This window comes from Gopherus flavomarginatus, chromosome 4 (genome assembly GCF_025201925.1).
Source record: "Gopherus flavomarginatus isolate rGopFla2 chromosome 4, rGopFla2.mat.asm, whole genome shotgun sequence".
Lineage (NCBI taxonomy): Eukaryota > Metazoa > Chordata > Testudines > Testudinidae > Gopherus > Gopherus flavomarginatus.
The window spans coordinates 29,286,060-29,307,666 of NC_066620.1; the positions used below are offsets into that span (position 1 = coordinate 29,286,060).

At 47.1% G+C, this 21,607-nt stretch overlaps 2 protein-coding genes across 8 annotated transcripts in view; one reads left to right on the forward strand and one right to left on the reverse strand.

Moving 5' to 3' along the window:
* CLHC1 (clathrin heavy chain linker domain containing 1) overlaps positions 1-919 on the forward strand; it is a 32,119-nt gene extending 31,200 nt beyond the window's left edge. For all 7 annotated transcript variants that reach the window (XM_050951850.1, XM_050951852.1, XM_050951853.1 and 4 more), the window contains one exon: positions 619-919. In XM_050951850.1, coding sequence (XP_050807807.1) covers positions 619-821 — 203 coding nt within the window. In that variant the 3' untranslated portion in view covers positions 822-919. The remainder of the gene's footprint in view (positions 1-618) is intronic.
* Positions 1-21,607, reverse strand: part of RPS27A (ribosomal protein S27a) — a 391,102-nt gene that overhangs the window by 36,492 nt on the left and 333,003 nt on the right. The gene's annotated exons all lie outside the window — the stretch shown is intronic.

Consider the following 21,607-nt stretch of genomic DNA (forward strand, 5'->3'; position numbering starts at 1 on the left):
TGCAATCTCACTACTCATAGTACTCCCTTTGAGATCAAAAAAGTTACTTTTGCCATCTGCTACAGCCCGCCTTGCTCAGTCCTGAGTTCAGATTAGCACTTTTGGTAGGGTCTGCTGCAAGTTCCTGTACTTTCTTCTAAAGTTAAGGACCTTTCTTGACCATGTAATTTGGCAACTTGACACATTTGGTTTTTCTCCTTGCAGTGATGATTACTCCCAACTGATAGCCTTATCCTACTCCCACTGAAGTCAACAGCAAAACATCTATTAACTTAAAAGAAAAAGGAAAAAAAAAAAAGGGCAGAATTGGGCCACACATTCTCCAGTCTTTCTGCTGGTCGTGGGGTTTCAGACATGATTTTCAGTGCTGTGGTGGGATGTGGTTTTTAATCTTTATAAATAAAGTTAACACTACTTTTCTGATGGATTTTTGATCAGTTATCTCTTTATTTGGTCCTTGGCCTTAGAATTTATCCAACTGGAAAAAGAATTATTGATCTATAGTCATATTATCCCCTAAGATCATGCCTCCTTCTGTTCTTTGTTTAATATAAGCAAAGCAGAAAAGGATTGAAGGCAAATACTGTACCACTACATGATATTTTTTTTCTTCATCAGATGCACTGGAACAAGTTATTTTAAATGATACGGTCTGTACCTTGGAAGGTTGGAAGAAGATCGCAGATACATGTGCAGAAAATAAGCATGAAAAATTGTCTCAAGAAATCCTCTCAATCCTTACCTCACAGGAAGGAGTGGTTCAGATTTCTCCATTGGATGATGATGATGATGTAAAGATAATGGAACACATTTTCTTGTAGTTCTTCTGTAAAGCAATTGAGGGAGCTCTAACAACATTCAACCTAAGTATTGTTTTAGTTGCTTGTATGAATTATAGTAAACATTGATCACTCAGAAATAGAGCTGAGACTTCTTTTTGCCATCAAATGTAAATAAGTAGAATCATCATGAGTCCCCTTGCCAATTAAATTAATAAAATTTTGGGACCTCTGGAAGAAAGGAAGACGATAGCTTCCTTGGGGCCACATTCTGCCTTCAGAGATATGTGTACAGTTCCTATTAACTCCAGTGAGTGTTGCACATGCACATCTGACAACTGAATTACACCATCAGAGACAATCATGAGAGTCTTACTTGGTTCATATTTCTGTCTAAGAGATGGGCATTATAACCTTGGGAAAAGGAAGATATTCAAATACAACCTTTGCCAACAAATAGACCGGGTTTGCATTAGCAGAGCTTTTCAAAGGCGTGGGCATGAGAGCTGGAAACATCAAATACCGATATAAATGAGAAGAATGGAGATCTGTTTTTATTTATCCTTCCATTTAGTTTAAACTGAATTAGCTCATGATCACTCAAACAACGGTTGTCCTTTACAACCAGTTCTTCTATGAGGTCCTTACTATTCATCAATACCAAATCTAAAATGGCATCACCTCATGTTGGTTCAGCAGCTATTTGGTGAAGAAATCTGTCAGCTATCACATCCTGGAAAATCTGGGCCCTGCTATTATTAGTAGCACTTGTCCTCCAATCTGTATTTGGGAAATTAAAGTCTCCCATAATTATACAATTCCCAGTAGAATTTATTTCATTAAAAGTATTAAAGAGGTTTCTATCCATACCCAGATTGGACGCTGGGGGTCTATAGCATACTCCAAGCACTATCCATGGGAACTTTTCTTTTCCAAAGTGATTGTGATCCAAACAAACTGTCTTATCCAGTCCACCCCTTATAATTTTTTTACAGTCTACCTCATCATTAATATACAACGCCACTCCACCATCTTTGCCTTTATTTCTGTCTTTCCTGAACATACCCTTCAATATCTGTACTTCAGTCATGACTATTATTCTACTATATCTGTTATCTCTATTATAACTGGTTTCACTTCCTGCATCAGTACTATTAGTTCATCCTTTTTGTTACCCTTTTTGTTAATTGCCAAATTGCCACAGTCCTTGCCAAATTGGCTACAGTCATTCTGCCAGTATCACCTACCTGATTGTTAGCTTCATTAGTATTGGCATGATTTTTCCCCTTAATGTCCATTCTCCTACCCACTGCTGTTCCTTTCTCCATTGCTGTATCCTTTCTTACTTGATTTACCTCCTTCTCAATGTTAAAATCAGGCATGGATTACATGAGCATTTCCCGTCTCCCTGAGTTCCTAGTTTAAAGCTTTTTTAATGAGTTGTGCTAACCTCCATCCCAGAAGTCTGTTTCTTCTTTGTGTGGGTGCTCCAGTCTAGGTGTCGGAGCGTCCCGGCACCGTTGATCAGAGATTTTCAGTAGCAGTGCCTGGTCAGGACGCAGGCGCTCAGTTGGTATCTCCTGTCTCGTTGGAATCTTCCTGAGCACCCACGTCCTGCCCCCTCCCCCGTCAGTTCCTTCTCAACCGTCCCTGGCTGAAGACGGGACTCGGGCAATACTGCTTCTCTTCCCTGGTCTCTGTAGGAAAAATTAACAAAGAATACAGAAATACTTATTAGTTACATCCCGGTTGTTTCCCTTCCTTTAGTATAGTTTCATAGTTAGTTACTTAGTTTAAAAAAATACTTTTTCTCTTCAGGCTTGTCTCCTGCTGAGACACTCTCCTCTGTCATTTGTAATTCACAATGCCAAGGGCTTCAGGATTCAAAAAGTGTTTCCTCTCAGGACTCCATGCCACGGTGGGATGGGCACTCACATTATGTGAAGTGCCTCAGGGAAACCCACATCCCCGCAAAGTGCCTCCACTATATGAGCCTCAAGTCAAGGGCTCGGTGCGACAGGCACCTGCGGCTTACAATGCTTCTCATGGAAAAATCCCTACAGCCGCTTTCGGAGACAGGGAAAGTTAAACCTGCTCCCACACGCTCTCCGGCCAGATCTGAACTGGTTGGGAACGTTGCTTCACCCTCTCTGGAGCAGAGGCAAGAAGCACAGCAGTCTCATGGGAGAGACTCTGACAAGGGTAAAGGGTCTCCTGCGAGATCCTTAACCTCTGTGCTGACAGAGCCACAGCAGGTGCCTCAGCTCTTTCTACAGCCTCAACTGCGGCTCCCACAGACCGCAGAGGCAGAAACCCGACCTCCCATACAAGGAAGGTTTCTGCAGCACCGACCCCCTCCATAGGAAAAATAGCCATGATGCCAGCTGTGCACTCTGCCCTGGTGCTAGGAAAAACATGGGCACCAAGCCTGTCTCCTGCCCCAGCACCAGCAGTGGACCCCATGCAGGGCCCCTCCAACAGACCCACAGCACCGCTGACACTTTCACTTTCACCTGCAGCATGCTAGAGCACAGTCCAGGCCCAGCACAGCCCAGGGAGCAGGAGCAACAGTTCCTCACTCAATGTGACCTTTCAGTGCCACCTGAGCCTAACTCTGCTCCTGGAAACACAGGGCTCACTCTTAGAACAACTGTTCTCACCACCTGAACTGTCTACCTTCTCTGATAGCAAACCCGATGTACATTAACAGGCGGAGTTCTCCCCACCTGCGTCTCCTCCTCCACTGGAACCTCTTCCACCTCAGGCTGTGGTCCACAGCCACCAGCCTCAGTTTCCCTACTTCACCCCCCCGTGGGTGGCATCTGGGTTCTCCTACCCTATGCCTTGGCCTCAGTAGTACCCTTGGCCACATCTTCCTACCACTCATCCTCAGACTTCTGTGCCTCGATCTCCAGCTCCATCCACTTCTAGAGTACCTGAACCCCCTCCTGGGAACGTGAGCTGCGAACTATATTCTGACTCACCGAACCCTAATTCTCCATCTGCTCCGGATAGAGCCCTCTCGCTCCCCCCTTCCTCCTCCACAATTTCAAGAGTTTTTCAAAAGGGTGGCACTCAGTCAAGGCATCCCCCTAGAAGAGGTTCAGGAGACACAATACAAACTCCTCAGAATCCTTCAACCCTCTGCACCCACAAAGATCACGCTCCCTATAAATGAAGCACTCCTAGAACCAGCCAATACTTTCTGGCAAACTCCAGCTTCTTTATTACCAACCTGCAGAAAGGCCAAACGTAAATATTATGTTCCTGCTAAGGACTTCCTATTTTCTCACCCACAACTGAACTCTCTTGTCATTGATGCAGTCGCACATAGGACAAAACAGCCACAATCTCAGCCTACTCTGCAAGACAAGGACCTTAAACACCTTGACGTCTTGGGTCACAAGGTTTACGCGTCCTCCACTCCACAATTCAGGATTGCAAACTACTCTGCACTCCTTGCCAGCTACAACTTTGATAACTACAATAAACTTTGAATTTGCCTCCTACATTCCAGAGGACAGGAAAGGGGACTTTAAATCAATTCTGAGCTAGGGCCAATTGATTTCCAGAATGGCCCTACAAGCCTCTTTAGACATGGTGGACAAAGCAGCCCGTACTGCTGCAACTGCTGTGGTTATGCACAGATCATCATGGCTTTCTGCATCTGGCATCCCTAAAGGTCTGCAGACCAAAGTTGTGGACCTCCACTTTGATAAAGAGAAACTGTTTTCCAAAAAAACCAATGAACTATTTCACACCATGAAAGATTCTAGAATGACACTGTGCACTCTGGGTAGTCACCCATCTCTTCCCAGGAGACAACAATACCAACCCTACCTACCGCGCACACAACAATGTTATTGGCCTCAATCCAAACCATACGACGTAAATAGGAATCGCGCTAGATCCCCTAAGCACAGACAAAATAAATCTTAAGCAATCACCTCCCGCCCATCTGGGAATAAACAACAATTTTAAAACGTTGATCAAGGGTCTGCATGACCACCCCTTGATTCCACAGCCTACTTGCCCATTTGGCCACTGCCTCCAGAGTTTCCAACATGCCTGGCAGCAAATTACATGGGACCACTGGGTCCTTGAAATAGTTCAGTCCGGTTAATCTATCTCATTCATATCCTATCCTCCTACCCTTCCCCCTTCCATTTCCCTCGTCAGGGACCCCTCTCATGAGCACCTCCTTCGTGCAGAAGTGGCGCACCTCCTCCAGCTAGGCACAGTGGAACCTGTGCCAACGCAACATCAAGGGAAAGGGTTCTATTCCCATTACTTCCTGACCCAGAAAAAAGATGGGGGATGGAGGCCTATACTAGACTTATGCCGACTGAACAAATTCATGAGGGTACAAAAATTCAAGATGGTCACACTGGGCACAATAATTCCTGCACTGGATCAAGGGGACTGGTTTACAGCCCTCGACCTACAAGATGCTTATTTTCATATATCAATTCATCCAACTCACAGATGCTTTCTACAATTCACAATTGGTCACAACCATTTTCAATACAGAGTTCTTCCTTTCGGCCTCCCCACAGCACCGAGAGTCTTTTCCAAAACTCTAGCCGTGGTCGTGGCATACCTCCACAAACATAGGATCACACTTTTCCCCTATCTGGGGAAATGCCGATGGTGAAACACTTCAAGCTACCCATTTTGCCATCTCCCTCTTTCACAGTCTAGGCCTCCAAATAAACATCCAAAAATCCACCCTGACACCTACACAACAGATCGAGTTCATCAGAGCTCATCTCAACTCGATCCAGAGCAGGGCCTCGCTCCTATATCACAGATTCCTCACTATCACACAGCTCATACGCATGCTTTCTATTCGTCTCAGGACACAGGCAAGAATCTATCTACAGCTCCTTGGTCACATGGCAACCACCACCTTCATGGTCCAGTACGCCAGGCTACACATGAGATATCTTGAGGGCTGGCTCAATTCCAATTTCAAACCCAACAGACACACCTTAGGGACGCTGCTAACTCCTCCTCCCAATGTTATAGCTTCCCTACATTGGTGGACAAGACCAGAAAACCTCTGCATATGGGTTTCCTTCCAGTGACAATCCCCAACACTCATGCTCACCATGGACACTTCCCTAATCGGTTGGGGAGTGCATCTAGGGGGACACAGGGCACAAGGCTGGTGGTCCACATCAGAGACGCACCTACACATAAATCTCTTATTGCTCAGAGCAGTGAGGTGAGCATGCCTTCACTTTCTTCTCCCTTAAAGAGCAAATCTATTCGGGTCTTAACAGACAACATAGCATGTATGTACTACATCAACAGACAAGGGGGAGCCTGATCACATTCCCTTTGCATGGAAGCCATCCAACTGTGGAATTGGTGCATACAAAATCAAATATAAATCATCGCTTCCTACCTATCAGGCTGCCACAACACTACTGCCGATGCACTCAGCAGACACTTCTCGACAGAGCACGAATGGGAGCTGCACCCCGCAATACTTCAACCGCTCTTCTTCCTCTGGGGCATCCCATCAATAGACCTCTTTGCCACAGCCCAGAATAAAAAATGTCCCATTTTGCTCCAGAGCGGGACTTGGGACTGCATCCCTAGGAGACGCGTTCCTCATTCTGTGGAAGAACTCTCTCCTGTACACCTTCCCACCAATCCCTCTACTCCACAGAGTTCTTCAGAAGATTGTAGACGACAAGGCCCAGGTCATCCTTATTGCCCCGGCTTGGCTGAGACAGACGTGATATCCTAACCTCCTCCACATGTCCTCCCATCATCCATGGGCTCTTCCCAACAGGCCAGATCTCCTTTCCCAGAACAACGGACGGGTTCTTCACCCCCAGCTCCAAAAGCTCCACCTCACAACCTGGTTCCTTCATGGTTCCAAACTCATGAACTAGCCCAGGGGTCGGCAACCAATGGCACGCGTGCCAAAGATGGCACGCGAGCCAATTTTTAATGGCACGCTGGGGCCCCAGCCCGTCCCCCACCTTCCCCCCTTCCCCTGGAGCCCTGCTGCCGCACACAGCGCTCTGGGAGTTGGGGCTGCGCACTCCTATGGGGAAACGTTTGGCTCCATGGGGAGGAAAAGACACTCCCTGCTCATCCGGAGCCCCGCTGCGGCACGCAGCCCTACCCCGGCCCTCAGAGCACTGCACATGTGGTGGCAGGGGTCCGAATCAGCGGGGAGCCTCATGGTAAGGGGTCCAGGGCCAGGGGGGGATTGGATAAGGGGTGGTGGCAGTCAGGGGACAGGGAGCAGGGTGGGTTGGATGCGGGGGTGGGATCCAGGGTGGTGGTGGTTAGGGGCGGGGGGGTCTGTGGAGGGGGCAGTCAGGGAGCAGGGTGGGGGTTGGATGGGGCATGGGAGTCCCGGGATCTGTTAGGGAGTGGGGGGTGGATAAGGGTCAGGGAAGTCAGGGGACAGGGAGCAAGGAGGGTCCTGGGGAGACAGGGTGGTGAGGGTCTCTGGAGGGGATGGTCAGGGGACAAGGAGCTGGGGGGCTTGGATGATTCGGGAGTTTGGGGGGGCTATCAGGAGGTAGGGGTGTGGAGAGGGGTTGGGCAAGCAGGGAGCAGGGGGGTCTTGTATGGGTCCAGAGTTCTCGGGGTGCTGTCAGAGGGTGGGGAGCGGTTAGATAGGCGGAGTTCGGGGGGGTTCTGTCTGGGTGCGGGGATGTGGATAAGGGTTGGGGCAGTCAAGGGACAGGTAAGGAGTAGGGTCCTGGCAGTCAGGGGACAAGGGGCAGGAAGGCTTAGATAGGGGGTGGGGTCCCAGGAGAGGGTAGTCGGGACAAGGAGCGAGGGAGGGGTTGGCGGAGCGAGTGGGGCAGTCACCCAGCTCTCTGTCCTGAGCCCTGACTCCCCCCCCCACACACACCCAGCCCTCGGCCCTGAGCCCTGTACCACCCAGCTCTTTGACTCCTTCACCCCCCAGCATGACCCCAGCCCTGACTCTGGCACCCCCACACATACCCAACCCTCCTACTCTGACACCTGCACCCCCCTCAAATGTGCCTAGTCCTCTGCCCTGACTTTTGTACCCCCCACATCCCATGCACCCCACACATCCCCATCCCCACCCAGAGCACCAGACGGGAGCTCCTGCACCCCCACTCATATTATTCCCACCTGCACTCTTCACACCAAATGGGAGCTGCCCAGGTAGGTGCCCCCACACCCAAACCTCCTGCCCCAACCGTGAGCCCCCTCCCTCATTCTAGCTCCTGGCCAGACCCTTCACCCCCAGCCCTGTGCTCAGTGCACCCCCACCCTCAGCTCAGTGCAGAGAGAGGAAGAGAAAGGGCCAGAACCAAGGAGAAGGTAGGTACCCACGGTATGTGGGCAGGGCCAGGACCCCAGACCGGCAGTGGCTTGAGCAGGTCCATCAGCCGGTATCCCAGCTGGCAGGAGCCGGCGGATGGAACCCCTGAGCGGCAGTAGGCTGAGCCGCTCAGCCCACTGCCTGTCTGGGGTCCCGGCTGCTGGCCCCGCACAGCCTGCTGCCGGTCTGGAGTTCTGGCTGCCAGACCCTTCCCAGCTGGGGTCCCGGCTGCAGGCCCCACTCAGCCCACTGCCGGCCTAGATGAACAGAACCCCAGACCAGCAGCAGGCATTTTAATTTAATTTTAAATGAAGCTTCTTAAACATTTTGAAAACCTTGTTTATTTTACAATACAACACTAGTTTAGTTATGTAATATATAGACTTGTAGAGAGAGACCTTCTAAAAAACATTAAAATGTATTACCGGCACGCGAAACCTTAAATTAAAGTGAATAAATGAAGACTCGGCACACCACTTCTGAAAGGTTGCCGACCCCTGAACTAGCCTGTTCTGAGCAAGTCCGATACGTCCTCATGCACAGTAGAAAAGATTCCACTCATAAAACCTACCTGCAGACAGGGCGGATGCAAGGATGTTTCACACCCTAGGCAAAACTTCCACTTTGCCCCCCCCCCAAGTCCTATGGCAGGTCCCTGCCCCCTCCACCCTAAGGTGCCCCCCCACGGCAGTTCCCCCCCTCTGCCCTGAGGTGCCCCCCCATGGCAACTCCCCCCCTCTTCCCTGAGGCACCTCCCTCGTGGCAACACCCCCGCCCTAGCTCAACTCTGCTCCACGTCCACCCCGAGCACGCCTTTGCTGCTCCACCTCTCCTGCCTCCCAGGCTTACAGTGCCAATCAGCTGTTTGGTGCCACAAGCCTGGGAGGGAGTGAAGGAGAGCAGGGCATTGTGCTCAGGGGAGGAGGCGGAGCAGAGGTGGGTTGGGGTGGGAAGCGGTTCCCCTGCATGCCGCGCCCCTTACGTCCTGCCAGTGGCCCTCCCCGGACCCCCTCCCCGCCCCAGGTCCCTCCACCTAAATGCCAATGACAACTGGGGCAGCTGAAAATCCGGCAACCACGGTCGCCACCAAATGACCCAAAATGCTGCCCCACAAATGCTAGCCCCCTAGGCGACCACCTAGGTCGCTTAATGGGTTGCACCAGCCCTGCCTGCAGAAGTGGAAGCGTTTTGCCCTCTGGCTCACATAATCACTTAACGCCCAATATGGTAACCCTCCCTAAGATTCTAGACTACCTCCTGAAACTAAAACAGGATGGACTTTCGCTCAGCTCCGTCAAAGTGCACCTGACGGCGCTTCCATGACCTCTTAAGTTATTCACTCTTTACCCATTCCACCATAAAACAATTTCTCACGGGCCTGCAAAATCTGTGCCTGAAATTTACCCAACGGTGGCTACATGGAACCTTAACTTTGTTCTTCATGCTCTCATGAAACATCCATTTGAGACCTTGGCTACCTCCTCTCTTCTCCATATGTCCATGAAGGTAGCTTTCTTAGTTGCAATAACATCAGCAAGGAGAGTAGGTAAAATAAGTGCCCCGATGACCCATCCTCCCTACACAATCTTCTCCAAAGATAAAGTCACTCTGGCCACATCCTAAATTTCTCCCTAAGGTGGTATCCACCTTCCACCTTAACCAACCTGTATACTTACCTACTTTCTATCACACACCTCACAAAACTCCACACGAGGCAACCCTGCATACTCTCAATGTCAGGCAAGCAATAGCTTTTTACGTAGGACTAAGCCATTTCATAAATCTCCACGACTCTTTTGTCTCCATCACCGAAAGATCGAAAGGTACAGCTATCTCTAAACAACGTCTGTCCAAGTGGATCTCTGACTGCATCAGATCCTCTTACCATATTCAAAATATTCAACTGCCTGAAGGCATTAGAACTCATTCCACTCGAGCTCTGTTGACATCCATTGCCTTCCTACATAACGTACCCATTTCTGACTTCTGTAAAGCGGCTACATGGTCCTCTGAACACACGTTTGCCAAACACTATGCTATCACGCAAGATACCAGGGCAGACACCATAGTAGGCCATACAGTACTCACTGCTGCATCTCCAAAGTCCCACTGACCATAGTGGGAACCGCAATACATTCACCTAGAGTGGAGCACCCACAGGGACAGCACTCGAAGAAGAAAGGAAAGTTACTCACCTTGCAGTCAGTAGCAGATTTACCATGGAGCCAGGCCCACATTCCAGGGGGGCCCCGACCAGGCCCACTCTTCTCCACACACCTCCACTCTCTCCTGCAGGGGGCAGAAGCTTGGTGCTCCTGGCAGCGAGGCTCCTGCTGCAGTAGGGCAGCCAAGCTCCCCCTCCCCTGTCTCTTTTCACAACTTTCTCCCTTCCCACCCTCCCCTTCCCTGCTGCCAATCAGCTGTTTGCCAGCAGGAGGGTGGGGGAGGAGCACAGCTGCAGCACGCTCACCTGGGGAGAGGAGGCAGAGAAGAGCCAGGGGTAGGGACTTGGGGAGGTGGGTGGAAAGAGCATACTTACTCTGACTGCAGAGCTGCACAGCCAGGATGAAAAAAGAAGGTGCTGCTCAGCTCCTGGGACTTTGCAGCTGGACACCATCTTCTGGGTCCTAGTACTGGTTGAGCTCCATTCTGTGTGCTAGGAGCCATCCTTCATTTTGTACAACAGTGAGTGCCATTGGTGGGGCAGGCAGGGCAGGGGGACAGAGGCAGTGGGGAAGGAAGGGGGTGGGATGGGGAGGAGATGGAGTGATGGGGAAGGGGCATGGGATGGGGAAGAGAAGGGGATACAGCAGGGATCGGCAACCTTTGACATGCAGCCTGCCAGGGTAAGCCCCCTGGTGGGCCAGGCCAGTTTGTTTACCTGCCGCGTCTGCAGGTTCAGCCGATCGCGGCTCCAGGCAAATGTGGGGCTTCAGGATGAGGGATGTGCTGGCCGAGGCTTCTCGCAGCCCCCATTGGCTTGGAGCAGCAAACCACAGCCAGTGGGAGCCGCAATTGGCCGAACTTGTGGACGCGGCAAGTAAACAAACCGTCCTGGCCTGCCAGGGGGCTTACCCTGATGGACCACGTGCCGAAGGTTACCAATCCTTGGGATATGGGAAATGGGGGTCCTGCATGTGGATCCCCTTGGCAGCAGCTGGGGCTCCCCTGTTAAGCAGCCCATGAAACCCTCACCCTGACAAGCCCCACCTCCCCTGCATCTGTACCACCCCAATGAGCCCCCCCAGACACCCTCCCCACTGAGCCCCAACCACCTACACCTAGACTCCCACCCAAATGAACCCTGTCGATAAAGCTCTGTATTAAGCATCTTCACCTCATATGACTTTGTATTATGCCTCTCTATATAACCTTGTATTAAGCCTATTCATATATAACCTCTAACTTTCATATGACTTTGTATTATGCCTCTTCATATAACCCTATATAAATCTATTTTCATACAACTTTGTGTCAAGTCCTTTGATATAGGAACTTTGTATCAGATCCCTATGTAGAAAAACTTATAGAAAAATTTGTGTTAAGCCTTGGTATAATGTTATAGTCCCTAAGGATAGTTAAAATAGAAGAAAAATGTCTTTGCTAGGAGTAGAATAAGATTCTACAATCCCCACACTCCCTTAATCAATTGGCATGTTGAATGAATGAGGTGTGAATGAGCAAGGCGTGGAAGGCAAGCACCTCCAGACACCTAGCTGGAGAGGGGATGGAAGCCAGACCCAAGGACAATCAAATTTGTCAAGTGGGCTCACTAAAGAAGAGCAGACATACCTATGGCGTTGGGGGGGAGGAGCGGGGTGGAGTGTTAGAATCAATCACCTTCTTTGGGACACAACCTCTCTGAGCAGCACCTTCTTTTGCAAACAACCTCTTTGAACAGTATTGGGACAACACCCAGAAGGAAGCAGCACAAAGAACCAATGGACACAGACTTTAAATCTGATATAGATTTGCATGAGAGGGAAGCTGCTATAAATGTGAGGTGTCTTGCAGAGAATCCTGAGTCTTGTCAACATGGGAGCATTGATCCAGACTGGCAGAAGCCCGGCTCCACTCCTCCCCCATCTAACTCACTGGCCAGTGAAACTAAGGGGAGCAACTAGTTGGTAACAACAAGATGGAGTGTGTTTGTCTGTGTGTATGTGGGTGCATGAGTGTAATATAGATCATATGCATATGATACAGCGTTGATTGATGTATGTATTACCAATGAATGTGGCATTTGCCTTATTCCCCCTGAAAAGATCCTGTGCAGTATTTTAAGTACAACAACCCCATCTCCCCTGCACCCATCCCCCACCCCCCGCTGAGCTCCAACCACTTTCATTTGGTCCCGCCTGCAGCCTCCCATTGCCCCTGCACCTTGCACCTCCCTGTGCATCCAAATCCCCCACCGAGCTGCCTGCACCCAGACTGCCCCCCACAGAACCCTCTTACCCCCATCTGGATACCCCCACACTAAGTCCCCCTGCACTTGGATACTGCTGCCAGGCTGAACCTCCCTGCCCACATCTGGTGTGCCTGGCACAAAAGGGGCAAGGCCCCAGGGTGTTTCTGTGGCAGGCATGGCCCTTGTGCTGTGTCAGGGTCAGCTGCAGCCTCACTGCCAAGTCCCTGCCCCAGCGGGGGCGGGGGAGACTTCAGGTTATTCTCCCACCTCTATGCAGCCAGTGGCCTGTGCTCCCCACTGCCATGGTGGAGCTTCCACACTTATTTATTATAAAAAAAAATCAGAATTTTAAAATATTATGCACAGAATTTGATGCAGAATTCCCTCAGGAATTCTGTGATGGTGGGACTGTGAAGGGGGTGCTGGACAGTAGGGGATCTGTGGGTCAGGGAGTTGGGCAAGGGGGTATGGTGTCCATAATAAGAGAATAAGAACATCTGTACCAGGTCAGACCAAAGGTCCATCTAGCCCAGTATCTGTCTATCGACAGTGGCCAATGCCAGGTGCCCCAGAGGGAGTGAACCTAACAGACAATGATCAAGTGATCACTCTCCTGCCATCCATCTCTATCCTCTGACAAACAGAGGCTAGGGACACCATTCCTTACCCATCCTGGCTAATAACCATTTATGGACTTCACCACCATGAATTTATCCAGTTCTCTTTTAAAGCCTGTTATAGTCTTAGCCTTCGCAACCTCCTCAGGCAAGGAGTTCCACAAGTTGACTGTGTGCTGCGTGAAGAAGAACTTCCTTTTATTTGTTTTAAACCTGCTACCTATTAATTTCATTTAATGACCCCTAGTTCTTGTATTATGGGAATAAGTAAATAACTTTTCCTTATCCACTTTCTCCACATCACTCATGATTTTATATACCTCTATCATATCCCCCCTTAGTCTTCTGTTTTCCAAGCTGAAGAGTCCTCGCCTCTTTAATCTTTCCTCATATGGAACCCTCTCCAAACCCCTAATCATTTTAGTTGCCCTTTTCTGAACCTTTTCTAATGCCAGTATATCTTTTTTGAGGTGAGGAGACCACATCTGTACACAGTATTCGAGATGTGGGCATACCATGGATTTATATAAGGGCAATAATATATTCTCAGTCTTTTTCTCTATCCCCTTTTTAATGATTCCTAACATCCTTTTTGCTTTTTTGACTGCCTCTGCACACTGTGTGGACATCTTCAGAGAACTGTCCACGATGACTCCAAGATCTTTTTCCTGTCTCGGTGTAGCTAAATTAGCCCCCATCATATTGTATGTATAGTAGGGGTTATTTTTTCCAATGTGCATTACTTTACATTTATTCACATTAAATTTCGTTTGCCATTTTGTTGCCCAATCACTTAGTTTTGTGAGATCTTTTTGAAGTTCGTCACAATCTGTTTTGGTCTTAACTGTCTTGAGCAGTTTAGTATCATCTGCAAACTTTGCCACCTCACCGTTTAGGGTGCAGGGTGCTGTGCAGTTGTGGTGGGAGGGATCTGTGGAGGAGGTCTCTGGGTGAGGAGCGCAGGACATAGGGATCTGTGGAGGAAGTCTCTGGGTGAGAGGGTGATGGCCACAAGGGCAGGGCACTGGGTGGAGGGGCAGTGTGAAGGGGCACGCTGGCAGCACAGGGCTGGGTGGGCCAGTGTGCATCGAGCACTTTTGGGTTTGTAAACAGTGCCCTTGTGCTGGGCTGAGTGGGGCCACTCTTGCTGCACTGCATCTCATTGCCCCCAACTGGCGCCTCGCTCTGCGGACCACCTCCCATCACATGCCCTATTTCCACATGCCCAATGGGGGCCCACAAATATGTTTGGCGCCAGGCCCACAAAAAGTTAATCTGGCCCTGCTTGCAGTAATTGAAGTTCTTCTAGATGTGTGTCCCTGTGGGTGCTCCACTCCCCGCCCTCCTTCCGTCTACTTTGGAGTACTAGTATAATCACTCCACAGTAGAGAAGGAACTGAAGTGGGTGTGGGACGCAGGCGTTCAGGAAGATTCCAACAAGATATCAGCTGAGCACCTGACCAGGCACTGCTACTGAAAATCTCCGATTAACGGTGCCGGGACTCACTGACACCTAGAGTGGAGCACATCTCGAAGAACTTCCGTTACTGCAAGGTGAATAACTTCCCCTTCTCTCCTCAGGTGGTGTCCATCTCATGATAACAGTCCTCTGTCCATGAATGTCTCCCAGTGGTCAAACATCTCAAATCCCTCCTTAAAGCACCACTGCCTGAGCCATCTGTTGATGATCATCATCTTGTCTTGCTTTTGTTCTCTTCCTCTAGGCACAAAGAGAATCCTACTGAAGATTACCTGAGCCTTCATTTCCTTAAGTGTCTTCCCCAGCCTGGCATAGTCTCCCTTGATATGTTCCAATGAGCATCCAGCTGTATCATTTGTTCTCACGTGAAGGATAATCAGTGGATTATTTCCTGCTCCCATTAGGATCCTCTTCAGCCTCAGGTCCACATCCTATATCTTAGCTCCTGGAAGACAGCACAAACACCCTTCTGTTCTCCGGACCAGCTCTGGTGACAAGCCTGTCTGTTTTTCCTAGTAGGGAGTCACCAATCACGTCGATCTGCATTTCCTGGTGATGGTGTGATTCTCTTTCCTTCCTCCTGTTTTTTCTGGCTGCGAGTCCTCTTGGCTTTTGTTCTCCCTTGCAGTCTTCTGCGAGTCATCCTGTATTTTCGTCGGGTTCTGAACTCTGGGTATCTCCATTGGCTCTTCTCCTCTTCTTATAAGACTAGCTGCTCTTTTCTTTTTCCTTGCCCTCCCACCTTCAGTTACTGGCTGTTGTGTCCCTTCTTCATTTTCCAACTCAGCAACCTGTTCCTGAGCTCTATTTCTCAGATGGTCTTTTCCTCTGCCTGGTTCTCATAGTCACATGCTTCCACTGGCTACTTTCCTCACCCAGCATTTTCCCCTCAGAGTTCTTCAGTCCAGCTTGCATCTGCAAGTCTTAACTTTTCCCTTCTGCTTCCTTTGGCCTTCACTCTATCATCTTCCTCAATCCTCTTAGAAACTCAACCATCGTTTCCACTTGCATCTCAAAGCCTCAGATCTTATAGACTTAGGGGCCTGATTCTGCTCTCACTCCAATTTTACACTGGTGTAACCCCATTAATTTCAGTGGAGTTACTCCTTCTTTACAGCAGTGTGAGAGAAAAAACAGGCCCTTGTTTTTTTCCTCTCTTATTATATGTCATGCTGACTCTATAGCTTGACTAACATGTAGATATGGATAATACCTTAGTAATAATACCACTAAGTTACTTTCTGAGGAGCCAGCCACACTGTAAGAAGGATAAGATGGGGCTGAATTCTGACCAATTACATGGGTGTAAATCCTGAGTAATTTAATTTACCTCTAGAATTACTCTAGATGTACAGTAGTGTAACAGATAGTAGAATCTGGTCCTAAGAATCAAGACAAAGAACACAAATATAGCAGGCATTCCCACAGTATAAAACCTGCAGTATGCTGGAAAACAATACCAAAATAATTTTGATACTTCTCAGTGTGATTTCGTTTACTGTCTGCAGCACCTGAAAGATTAAAGAGAATTCAGTTCCTTATATTATAGTGAACAAGACACTGACAGGTTAGCAACACAAGAGTTTTATTGTTTTACTCTTAACAGACCTGGCAACTCTCAGATATTCATCACACACTACATTGTTGTCTAACCAGAACATGTGCTCAAATGGTAAGACTAGGGTACTTCTACACTACAGGATTATTCTGGTTTTGTAAAACAGATTGTATAAAGTTGAGTGCACACGGTCACATTAAGCAAATTAATTCGGTGGTGTGCATCCATGGTCCGAGGCTAGCGTCGATTTATGGAGCGTTGCACTGTGGGTAGCTATCCTGTAGCTATCCCATAGTTCCCGCAGTCTCCCCACCCATTGGAATTCTGGGTTGAGACCCCAATGCATGATGGTGCAAAAACAGCGTCGTGGGTGATTCTGGGTAAATGTCGTCACTCATTCCTTCCTCCGTGAAAGCAACTGCAGACAATCATTTTGCCCCCTTTTTCCCTGGATTGCACTGGCAGATGCCATAGCACGGCAACCATGGAGCCCGTTCAGCATTTTTTTACTGTCACCTTATGTCTACTGGAAGTGGCTAACAGATGCGATACTGCAGCGCTACACAGCAGCATTCATTTGCCTTTGCAAGATAGCAGAGATAGTTATCAGTTGTTCTGTACCGTTTGCCGTGCCATTGTAAATTGGTGATGAGATGAAGGTCATCAGTCGTTCTGTACGGTCTGCTGCTGTCATGGGTGCTCCTGGCTGAGGTTGGTCGGGGGTGCAAAGACAAAACTGGGAATGACTCCCCGAGTCAATCCCTCCTTTATGGTATCTAAAAATAGAGTCAGTCCTGTCTAGAATATGGTGCAAGTGTACTAGAGAACCAGTGTACCAGAAAGCACAGCTTCTCCGTGTCAGATCCCGCAGAAATGATGAACTACATGTCATTCTAGGGGGTGCCCCTGCAACAACCCCACCCGTTGCTTCCCTTCTCCCCCAACCTTCCTGGGCTACCATTGCAGTGTCCCCCCATTTGTGTGATGAAGTATGCAGGAATAAGAAACACTGACTTATTAGTGAGATAAAATGAGGGGGAGGCAGCCTCCAGCTGCTATGATAGTCCAGGCAGGACATTAAATGGTGTGGGGTAGAGGAGCCCAGCATCCCACTGCTATGATAGTCCAGGCAGTACAGAATCTTTTCTTTACACATGAAAGGGAAGGGGCTCATGGAGCTCAGCCTCCAGTTGCTATGATGAAGACGGTAACCAGCCGTTCTGTACCATCTACTGGGAATGACCAGGAGTCATTCCTATTTTTACCCAGGCGCCTTCAGCTGACCTAACCTGAGGCCAGCCAGGAGCACTCACAGGCTGATGATGACGACGGATAGCAGTCATAGTGTGCCGTCTGCCACCGGGGAGGGGAGGGGAGAGGATACTGCTGTTCACTGCCGCAGCATCGCATCTACCAGCAGCATGCAGTAGACATAGGGTGACACTGAAAAAAATCAAGAAATGATTTTTTTCCCTTTTCTTTCATGGGGCGGGAGGGGGGTAAGTTAACGAGCTATACCCTGAATCACCCTTGACAATGTATTTGACACTACAGGCATTGGGAGCTCAGCCAAGAATGCAAATACTTTTCGGAGACTGCGGGGACTGTGGGATAACTGGAGTCCTCAGTACCCCCTCCCTCCCTCCATGAGCGTCCATTTGAGTCTTTGGCTTTCCATTACGCTTGTCACGCAGCACTGTACTGTGGACTCTGTATCATAGCCTGGAGATTTTTTTCAAATGCTTTGGCATTTCGTCTCCTGTAATGGAGCTCTGATAGAACAGATTTGTTTCCCCATACAGCGATCAGATTCAGTATCTCCCGTATGGTCCATGCTGGAGCTCTTTTTGGATTTGGGACTGCATTGCCACCCGTGCTGATCAGAATTCCATGCTGGGCAAACAGGAAATGAAAATCAAAATTTCGCGGGGCTTTTCCTGTTTACCTGTCCACTGCATCTGAGCTGAGATTGCTGTTCAGCGTGGTCACAGTGTTGCACTGTGGGATACCGCCCGGAGGCCAATACCATCGATTTGCGGCCACACTAAGCCTAATCCGATATGGTAATACCGATTTTAGCGCTACTCCTCTCGTTGGGGAGGAGTACAGAAACCGATATAAAGAGCCCTTTATATCAATATAAAGGGCCTCGTAGTGTGGACGGGTACAGTGTTAAATTGGTTTAACGCTGCTAAAATCGGTTTAAACGTAGTGTAGACCAGGCCTGAGTCTATGATACTTGACACCTTGCAAGTTCATAACAAGGAGCTTATCACACACAGCTCTTTTCAAACTGATTTGAAAAATGAGACAAGTCAGTACTACTCTAAGTGGACAATTATTGCTAATTATTGGAACTGTTATTGTCAGGAGAAAGCTGTGGTTCTGCAGAACCTCTGACAATTCTGAAGACTAACAGCGGTAACAGAAAAATATCTAGCTCCAGATGTGGTTTTACTTCAGAAAATGTGACTTGTCTGAAACAATGTATCCTTACAAAGCCCAGCAGAAGCTGATTAATGTCAAGTAAATGATTATAGAATAGGATGTAATGATGTATGTATTTTAGTCATGAACTTTCCTTCTTAGTCACACTTTGTAAATACTTATTTATTCAAATTTTCACCTTTTCATAAATACCAGAAAATGCAATAGAAGAGGAAGAAGTACAAGAATGGGGAACAGATACCTCAAAATATTGCTCCCTTTCTCTCTACCCTTGGCATCCATAACACCAAAAGAACCAGGAAAGTAACACTGGACTGGGGGAGGGGTCCTGGCAGAAAGGAATCCAGCCAGTAAGACTGCTGAAGCCTGAGGTGAGAGAGACCTTTTGCTTTGAGAGGTTTCAGACTGGGAGCTGTGTTAGTCACTATCAGAAAATTTGTTAGTTTCTAAGGTACCACAAGCACTCCTCATTGCTTTTGCTTTGAATTCACTTAGCTTGCTAAGTCAGTTATTAGTTGTGTTTTACTTCTATTGTCTTGTAGCCAGTGCTGACTTTTATGCCTCATTACTTATAATCACTTAACATCTGTCTTTTTGTAGTAATAAAATTAGTAGATGTGCAGGTGAATGAGCTCCTGATGGTGTGGCTGATGTGGTTGGGTCCTCTAATGGTGTCGCTAGAGTAGATATGGGGACAGAGTAGGCAATGGGGTTTGTTACAGGGATTGGTTCCTGGGTTAATGTTTCTGTAGTGTGATGTATAGTTGCTGGTGAGTATTTGCTTCAGGTTGGGGGCCTGTCTATAAGCAAGGACTGACCTGCCTCCCAAGGTCTGTGAGAGTGAGGGATCGTTTTCCAGGTTAGATTGTAGATCGTTGATGATGTGCTGGAGAGATTTTAGCTGTGGGCTCTACGTGATAGCCAATGGTGTTCTGTTATTTTCCTTGTTGGGCCTGTCCTGTAGTAGGTGACTTCTGGGTATTAACACCTCCTCATCCATTATTGGGAGTGAACCACATCCACCCTGATTGAACTGGCCTTGTTAACACTGGTTCTCTCCTTTCTCTTCATGTGTCAGTTTATTATGCCTGCATCTGTACTTTTCACTCCATGTATCTGAAGAGGTGGGTTTTTTTGCCCAAGAATGCTTATGCCCAAATAAATCTGTTAGTCTTTAAGGTGCCACTGGTCTCCTTGTTGTCTTCCTATATGTTTGTATAGCTCCTAGCATATTCTAAGTGCTATTGAAATATAAATGAATAAAAACTCTGTGCATATTTTCTGAGTGTTGATGTGGTTCAGAGGATGAGAGAACTGATTAGCCCAGCTGCTATGTATTTTGAATTGCTCTACAGGTATTTTGTACTCATACATATTTGAATTTAAAAACAGAGCAAAAGTCATGATTAATCACATTGTTAAACAATAGAATATCAATTTAAATATATTAAATATTTTTGGATGTTTTTCTACACTTTTCAAATATATTGATTTCTATTACAACACAGCTTACAAAGTGTACAGTGCTCAGTTTATATTATTTTTATTACAAATATTTGCACTGTAAAAATGATAAAAGAAATTGCATTTTTCAATTCACCTCATACAAGTACTGCAGTGCAATCTCTATCGTGAAAGTGTAACTTACAAACGTAGATTTTTTTCTTACATAACTGCATTCAAAAACAAAACAGTGTAAAACTTTAGAGCCTACATGTCCTCTCAGTCTTACTTCTTATTCAGCGAATCACTAACACAAACATGTTTGTTTATAATTAAGGGAGATACTGCTACCTGCTTCTTATTTACAGTGTTACCTGAAAGTGAGAACAGGCGTTCGCATGGCACTTTTGTATTTACATGCCAGATATGCTAAACATTCATATGGCCCTTCATGCTTCAGCCACCATTATGGAGGACATGCTTCCATGCTGATGATGTTAGTTAAAAAAAAGTGCGTTAATTAAATTTGTGATTTAACTCCTTGGGGAGTTCTGTTTTATCTACATTCTGCCATATATTTCCTGTTATAGCAGTCTCAGCACATGTTGTTTGATTTATGAATACTTTCACTGCAGATCTGACAAAATAAAAAGAAGGTACCAATGTGAGATTTTTAAAAATAGCTACAGCACTCAACCTAAGGTTTAAGAATCTGATGTGCCATCCAAAGATAGAGAGAGGGACATGCTTTCAGAAGTCTTAAAAGAGCAACACTCTGATGAAGAAATTACAGAACCCAAATCACACAAAAAAAAAAAAGAAAAAAAAAAGAAAATAATCAGCTTTCTGCTAATGGCAGATGATGAAAATGAATATGCATCGATCCTCTCTGCTTTGGATTGTTATTGAGCAGAACCCATCGTCAGCATGGATGCATATCCTCTGAAATGGTGGTTGAAACATGAAGGGACATATGAACCTTTATTGCATCTGGCATGTAAATATCTTGTGATGTCACTTACAACAGTACGTTTGAACAACCATTCTCATTTTCAGGTGACATTGTAAAGAAGAAGCAGGCACCGTCTCCTGCAAATGTAACCAAACGTTTGTCTGAGTGATTGGCTGAAGTAGGACTGAGTGGACTTGTAGGCTCTAAAGTTTTACATCATTTTATTTCTGAATGCAGTTTTTTTGTACATAATTTGACATTTATAAGTTCAGCTTTCATGATAGATTGCACTACAGTCCTTGTATTAGATGAATTGAAATACGCTATTTCTTTTGGTTTTTACAGTGAAAATATTTATATTCAAAAATAAAAAGAAAGTGAGCACTGTACACTTTGTATTCTGTGTTTTAATTGAAATCAATATATTTGAAAATGTAGAAAACATCCAAAGATATTTAAATAAACAGTATTATATTATTAACAGTACACCTAATCATGCGATTAATTGCGATTGTTTTTAATCGCATGATTAATCGTGATTAATTTTTTTAATTTCTTGACAGCTCTAGTTTATATAAATTGAACCAAA